Consider the following 7,500-nt stretch of genomic DNA (forward strand, 5'->3'; position numbering starts at 1 on the left):
TAATGTCTACCACTGCCTGTCAATGTGTAATGTCTACCACTGCCTGTCAATGTGTAATGTCTACCACTGCCTGTCAATGTGTAATGTCTACCACTGCCTGTCAATGTGTAATGTCTACCACTGCCTGTCAATGTGTAATGTCTACCACTGCCTGTCAATGTGTAATGTCTACCACTGCCTGTCAATGTGTAATGCCTGTCAATGCCTGTCAATGTGTAATGCCTGTCAATGTGTAATGTCTCTCTCTGTGTCTCTCTCTCTCTCTCTCTGTGTCTCTCGCTATCTCTCTCTCTCTGTGTCTCTCTCTCTCTCTCTCTCTCTCTCTCTCTCTCTCTCTCTCTCTCTCTCTCTCTCTCTCTCTGTGTTTCCAGGGAGCCAGAGAAACGAGGGAGTGAGAAGAAGCCTGCAGGCTCAGTGTCTCCCCCTGCTGGCAGTCCTGCCCCCTCCTCCTCCTCCTCCACCACCACTACTCCCTCCTCCACCACCACGACTCCCTCCTCCTCCATCCGTACAGCCTGCCTGCCCTACTCACCTGCCTTTAATGTGCTGCTACAGTGCCTGAAGATGGTACCTACACACACACACACACACACACACACACACACACACACACACACACACACACACACACACACCTACCTATCTACAGTGAAATGCTTACCGACAAGCCTTTAACCAACAATGCACTCCCTCACTCCCTCACTCCACTCACTCACTCACTCACTCACTCTCTAACTCTCTAACTCTCTCTCTAACTCTGTGTGTTGTTCCCTCTCTCTCTCTGTGTTCCAGGAGACAGACTGGAAGGTGTTGAAGCTGGTACTAGACAAGATGCCCTGGACCCTGCAGTATAAAGTCCTGCTGCTGTCCTCTCCCTGCAGCATAGACCAACTCTGTTCTACACTCTGTTCTATGGTACACACTGTTACAGGTCTTGTTTTTTACATTGATGCTTTTGAGGTTGGATGATGGGCTTATTGGTGCCACCTCTTTAAGTCAGTAGGGGTTTCACCTGTGTTGGTTTCCGTCTCGTTAGAGGGAAGGGGTTTCACCTGTGTTGGTTTCCGTCTCGTTAGAGGGAAGGGGTTTCACCTGTGTTGGTTTCTGTCTCGTTAGAGGGAAGGGGTTTCACCTGTGTTGGTTTCCGTCTCGTTAGAGGGAAGGGGTTTCACCTGTGTTGGTTTCCGTCTCGTTAGAGGGAAGGGGTTTCACCTGTGTTGGTTTCTGTCTCGTTAGAGGGAAGGGGTTTCACCTGTGTTGGTTTCCGTCTCGTTAGAGGGAAGGGGTTTCACCTGTGTTGGTTTCTGTCTCGTTAGAGGGAAGGGGTTTCACCTGTGTTGGTTTCCGTCTCGTTAGAGGGAAGGGGTTTCACCTGTGTTGGTTTCCGTCTCGTTAGAGGGAAGGGGTTTCACCTGTGTTGGTTTCTGTCTCGTTAGAGGGAAGGGGTTTCACCTGTGTTGGTTTCCGTCTCGTTAGAGGGAAGGGGTTTCACCTGTGTTGGTTTCTGTCTCGTTAGAGGGAAGGGGTTTCACCTGTGTTGGTTTCCGTCTCGTTAGAGGGAAGGGGTTTCACCTGTGTTGGTTTCCGTCTCGTTAGAGGGAAGGGGTTTCACCTGTGTTGGTTTCCGTCTCGTTAGAGGGAAGGGGTTTCACCTGTGTTGGTTTCTGTCTCGTTAGAGGGAAGGGGTTTCACCTGTGTTGGTTTCCGTCTCGTTAGAGGGAAGGGGTTTCACCTGTGTTGGTTTCTGTCTCGTTAGAGGGAAGGGGTTTCACCTGTGTTGGTTTCCGTCTCGTTAGAGGGAAGGGGTTTCACCTGTGTTGGTTTCCGTCTCGTTAGAGGGAAGGGGTTTCACCTGTGTTGGTTTCTGTCTCGTTAGAGGGAAGGGGTTTCACCTGTGTTGGTTTCCGTCTCGTTAGAGGGAAGGGGTTTCACCTGTGTTGGTTTCTGTCTCGTTAGAGGGAAGGGGTTTCACCTGTGTTGGTTTCTGTCTCGTTAGAGGGAAGGGGTTTCAGAGATCGGTGTTCGTTCCCCCTCCTGTTCTGTTTTCCTTGTCGGTGTTCGTTCCCCCTCCTGTTCTGTTTTCCTTGTCGGTGTTCGTTCCCCCTCCTGTTCTGTTTTCCTTGTCGGTGTTCGTTCCCCCTCCTGTTCTGTTTTCCTTGTCGGTGTTCGTTCCCCCTCCTGTTCTGTTTTCCTTGTCGGTGTTCGTTCCCCCTCCTGTTCTGTTTTCCTTGTCGGTGTTCGTTCCCCCTCCTGTTCTGTTTTCCTTATCGGGGTTAGTTCCCCCTCCTGTTCTGTTTTCCTTGTCGGTGTTAGTTCCCCCTCCTGTTCTGTTTTCCTTGTCGGTGTTAGTTCCCCCTCCTGTTCTGTTTTCCTTGTCGGTGTTAGTTCCCCCTCCTGTTCTGTTTTCCTTGTCGGTGTTAGTTCCCCCTCCTGTTTCAGAGACATTATTTGGGTTTTCTTGCTGGGTAATGTAACAACACACAAATTGTCACTTTGATCTCTCTCTGCTCCCTCACTGACACTGTGGATTTGTGCCCATATGTTTGTTTTTCTGTCTTTCTCTCTGTCTCTCTCTCTCTCTCTCTGTCTCTCTCTCTCTCTCTGTCTCTCTCTCGCTCTCTGTCTCTCTCGGTCTCTGTCTGTCTAGGTGACAGACCGTCTTATCTCAGAGCGTCTGAAGAAGACTCCAGATGGTTTCAGTCGTACTGATGTCCAGCTGGCTGTAGTACCTGTTCTCACTGCTATCACATCATACCACAACTACCTAGAACAGGCCAGACAGGTACACACACACACACACACACACACACACACACACACACACACACACACACACACACACACACACACTGAAATAGGCATCGGAAACAATGTTTTGATAACGGCGAAGAGCGTATTTTCATTAGAAGCATTAGTCTTAGTTACATTTTGAACAAAAGCCTGCCCAACAAGTTTAAGTTCACGAACAGACGGCAACACATTGAAACATTAACACATTGAAACATTGACACATTGAAACATTGACACATTGACACATTGACACATTGACACATTGACACATTGAAACATTGAAACATTGACACATTGACACATTGACACATTGAAACATTGAAACATTGAAACATTGAAACATTGAAACATTAACACATTGAAACATTAACACATTGACACATTGACACATTGACACATTGACACATTGAAACATTGAAACATTGAAACATTGAAACATTGAAACATTGAAACATTAACACATTGAAACATTAACACCTGCCAGTTGCAGGTAACTTGGTTAAAAGGGGAGGAATGTCATCTCTCTCCTGCTGTTAACTGTCTCAATGCCCAATGATGAGGGAATAAATGCTGAGACGTTAGCAGTCGTTCATGAGTTTTCTGTGATTGAGACGTTGGCACGTTCATGAGTTTTCTGTGATGGAGACGTTGGCACGTTCATGAGTTTTCTTGGTCTATTCGATGTAGCTTTTTTTGAGTGTCTGCTGAATTTAAATCACTAGATACTATGGCTGGTAAATAGTGTCTGCTGAATTTAAATCACTAGATACTATGGCTGGTAAATAGTGTCTGCTGAATTTAAATCACTAGATACTATGGCTGGTAAATAGTGTCTGCTGAATTTAAATCACTAGATACTATGGCTGGTAAATAGTGTCTGCTGAATTTAAATCACTAGATACTATGCCTGGTAAATAGTGTCTGCTGAATTTAAATCACTAGATACTATGGCTGGTAAATAGTGTCTGCTGAATTTAAATCACTAGATACTATGGCTGGTAAAAAGTGACCCCATGTTTGAGTGAAAGACAATTCCATTAATGGCATCTGTGACTGTAGGCCTAAGTAGAAAATAAAACATTTGGGCAAGTGACCTCGGGCAGGTAAAAACAGCTTGTGCCTTTTGATAGTTTCATCTGAATATCTGATCATAAATAACATCATCGTTGTTCTCTTCTGTCCTGCCATCTTCATCTCTCAGAGGGAGTTGGTTCAGTGTCTGGAAGCAGGGCTGATATATCGCTGTGCCAAGCAGTGTGTGGTTGCCCTGACGATGTGCACCGTGGAGATGCCTGACATCATGATTAAACTCCTCCCCGCCCTCATCGTCAAGCTGACGCACATCTCGGCAACCGTCGCCATGGCGTCGCCCATGCTGGAATTCCTGTCCAGTGAGAACACACCTTAGTTTACACGCCCTGATAGATGGAAGCCAATCAGAGAACAGGATCTGTATATACAGGAAGTTAGATCAGCCAATGAATGTGTGAAGGATTCTTTGTATTTCACTTCCTAGTTCATGTTAGATGATGTTTACATAATAGAAACACCTAATATACCTCACACAGTCATGTTATATACTTTAGTGTCTTTACAGGGAAGATTGTTCAGTTGTAGAATCAGTGACCCTCTATTACATGCTTACCTGTTGATGATGGTGCCACATGGCAAGGTTAGATTATGTCATGCTAAGTGTGTGTGTGTGTGTGTGTGTTGTAGCTCTGGTGCGGCTGCCACATCTCTATGCTTACTTTGTAGCAGAGCAGTACGTCAGTGTGTTCGCCATCTCCCTGCCCTACACCAACCCCTCCAAGTGAGTACCCGACACACACACGTGGAACAAATGCGTACGCACGCTCACACACACGCTCTCTCACTCTGTTTCTCTCTCTACCTCTCAATTCAATTCAAGGGCTTTATTGGCATGGGTAACATGTGTTAACATTGCCAAAGCAAGTAAGGTAGATAATATATAAAGTGAAATAAACAATAAAAATTAACAGTAAACATCACACATACAGAAGTTTCAAAACAATAAAGACATTACGAATGTCATATATATTATATATACAGTGTTTTAACAATGTGTATATATATACATATATTATATAATATATATATATATATATATATATATATATATATATATATATATACAGTGTTTTAACAATGTACAATCTCTCTCTCTCCATCCCCTCCCCCCTCTCTCCAGGTTTAACCAGTACATTGTCTCTCTCCAGGTTTAACCAGTACATTGGGTCTCTCCAGGTTTAACCAGTACATTGTGTCTCTCTCCAGGTTTAACCAGTACATTGTGTGTTTCTCCAGGTTTAACCAGTACATTGTGTGTCTCTCCAGGTTTAACCAGTACATTGTGTGTCTCTCCAGGTTTAACCAGTACATTGTGTTTCTCTCCAGGTTTAACCAGTACATTGTGTGTTTCTCTCCAGGTTTAACCAGTACATTGTGTGTTTCTCTCCAGGTTTAACCAGTACATTGTGTTTCTCCAGGTTTAACCAGTACATTGTGTTTCTCTCCAGGTTTAACCAGTACATTGTGTGTTTCTCCAGGTTTAACCAGTACATTGTGTTTCTCTCCAGGTTTAACCAGTACATTGTGTTTCTCTCCAGGTTTAACCAGTACATTGTGTTTCTCTCCAGGTTTAACCAGTACATTGTGTGTCTCTCCAGGTTTAACCAGTACATTGTGTGTTTCTCTCCAGGTTTAACCAGTACATTGTGTGTTTCTCTCCAGGTTTAACCAGTACATTGTGTGTCTCTCCAGGTTTAACCAGTACATTGTGTGTCTCTCCAGGTTTAACCAGTACATTGTGTTTCTCTCCAGGTTTAACCAGTACATTGTGTGTTTCTCTCCAGGTTTAACCAGTACATTGTGTGTTTCTCTCCAGGTTTAACCAGTACATTGTGTGTTTCTCTCCAGGTTTAACCAGTACATTGTGTGTTTCTCCAGGTTTAACCAGTACATTGTGTGTTTCTCCAGGTTTAACCAGTACATTGTGTTTCTCTCCAGGTTTAACCAGAACATTGTGTTTCTCTCCAGGTTTAACCAGTACATTGTGTTTCTCTCCAGGTTTAACCAGTACATTGTGTGTCTCTCCAGGTTTAACCAGCACATTGTGTGTTTCTCTCCAGGTTTAACCAGTACATTGTGTGTCTCTCCAGGTTTAACCAGTACATTGTGTCTCTCCAGGTTTAACCAGTACATTGTGTGTCTCTCCAGGTTTAACCAGTACATTGTGTGTCTCTCCAGGTTTAACCAGTACATTGTGTTTCTCTCCAGGTTTAACCAGTACATTGTGTCTCTCCAGGTTTAACCAGTACATTGTGTCTCTCCAGGTTTAACCAGTACATTGTGTCTCTCCAGGTTTAACCAGTACATTGTGTCTCTCCAGGTTTAACCAGTACATTGTGTCTCTCCAGGTTTAACCAGTACATTGTGTCTCTCCAGGTTTAACCAGTACATTGTGTGTCTCTCCAGGTTTAACCAGTACATTGTGTGTTTCTCTCCAGGTTTAACCAGTACATTGTGTGTTTCTCTCCAGGTTTAACCAGTACATTGTGTGTCTCTCCAGGTTTAACCAGTACATTGTGTTTCTCTCCAGGTTTAACCAGTACATTGTGTGTTTCTCTCCAGGTTTAACCAGTACATTGTGTGTCTCTCCAGGTTTAACCAGTACATTGTGTGTTTCTCTCCAGGTTTAACCAGTACATTGTGTGTCTCTCCAGGTTTAACCAGTACATTGTGTGTGTCTCTCCAGGTTTAACCAGTACATTGTGTCTCTCCAGGTTTAACCAGTACATTGTGTCTCTCCAGGTTTAACCAGTACATTGTGTCTCTCCAGGTTTAACCAGTACATTGTGTCTCTCCAGGTTTAACCAGTACATTGTGTGTGTCTCTCCAGGTTTAACCAGTACATTGTGTGTGTCTCTCCAGGTTTAACCAGTACATTGTGTGTGTCTCTCCAGGTTTAACCAGTACATTGTGTGTTTCTCTCCAGGTTTAACCAGTACATTGTGTGTCTCTCCAGGTTTAACCAGTACATTGTGTTTCTCTCCAGGTTTAACCAGTACATTGTGTTTCTCTCCAGGTTTAACCAGTACATTGTGTCTCTCTCTCCAGGTTTAACCAGTACATTGTGTCTCTCTCTCCAGGTTTAACCAGTACATTGTGTTTCTCTCCAGGTTTAACCAGTACATTGTGTGTCTCTCCAGGTTTAACCAGTACATTGTGTGTCTCTCCAGGTTTAACCAGTACAGTGTGTCTCTCCAGGTTTAACCAGTACAGTGTGTCTCTCCAGGTTTAACCAGTACATTGTGTGTCTCTCCAGGTTTAACCAGTACATTGTGTCTCTCTCCAGGTTTAACCAGTACATTGTGTCTCTCTCCAGGTTTAACCAGTACATTGTGTCTCTCCAGGTTTAACCAGTACAGTGTGTCTCTCCAGGTTTAACCAGTACAGTGTGTCTCTCCAGGTTTAACCAGTACAGTGTGTCTCTCCAGGTTTAACCAGTACATTGTGTCTCTCCAGGTTTAACCAGTACATTTTGTCTCTCTCCAGGTTTAACCAGTACATTGTGTCTCTCTCCAGGTTTAACTAGTACATTGTGTGTCTCTCCAGGTTTAACCAGTACATTGTGTCTCTCTCCAGGTTTAACCAGTACATTGTGTCTCTCTCCAGGTTTAACCAGTA

At 44.2% G+C, this 7,500-nt stretch overlaps 1 protein-coding gene across 1 annotated transcript in view; it reads left to right on the forward strand.

Annotated features, from left to right (window-relative positions):
* Window positions 1-7,500, forward strand: part of LOC135537956 (tuberin-like) — a gene marked incomplete at its 3' end in the record, with an annotated part of 80,795 nt that overhangs the window by 33,824 nt on the left and 39,471 nt on the right. The window contains 5 exon segments of the mRNA XM_064963964.1: window positions 372-567; window positions 793-915; window positions 2,648-2,782; window positions 3,992-4,181; window positions 4,510-4,603. Of these exon segments, the coding sequence (XP_064820036.1) occupies window positions 372-567; window positions 793-915; window positions 2,648-2,782; window positions 3,992-4,181; window positions 4,510-4,603 (738 nt within the window).

The sequence above is a fragment of the Oncorhynchus masou genome, unplaced genomic scaffold (genome assembly GCF_036934945.1).
Source record: "Oncorhynchus masou masou isolate Uvic2021 unplaced genomic scaffold, UVic_Omas_1.1 unplaced_scaffold_877, whole genome shotgun sequence".
In the NCBI taxonomy this organism is placed as follows: domain Eukaryota; kingdom Metazoa; phylum Chordata; class Actinopteri; order Salmoniformes; family Salmonidae; genus Oncorhynchus; species Oncorhynchus masou.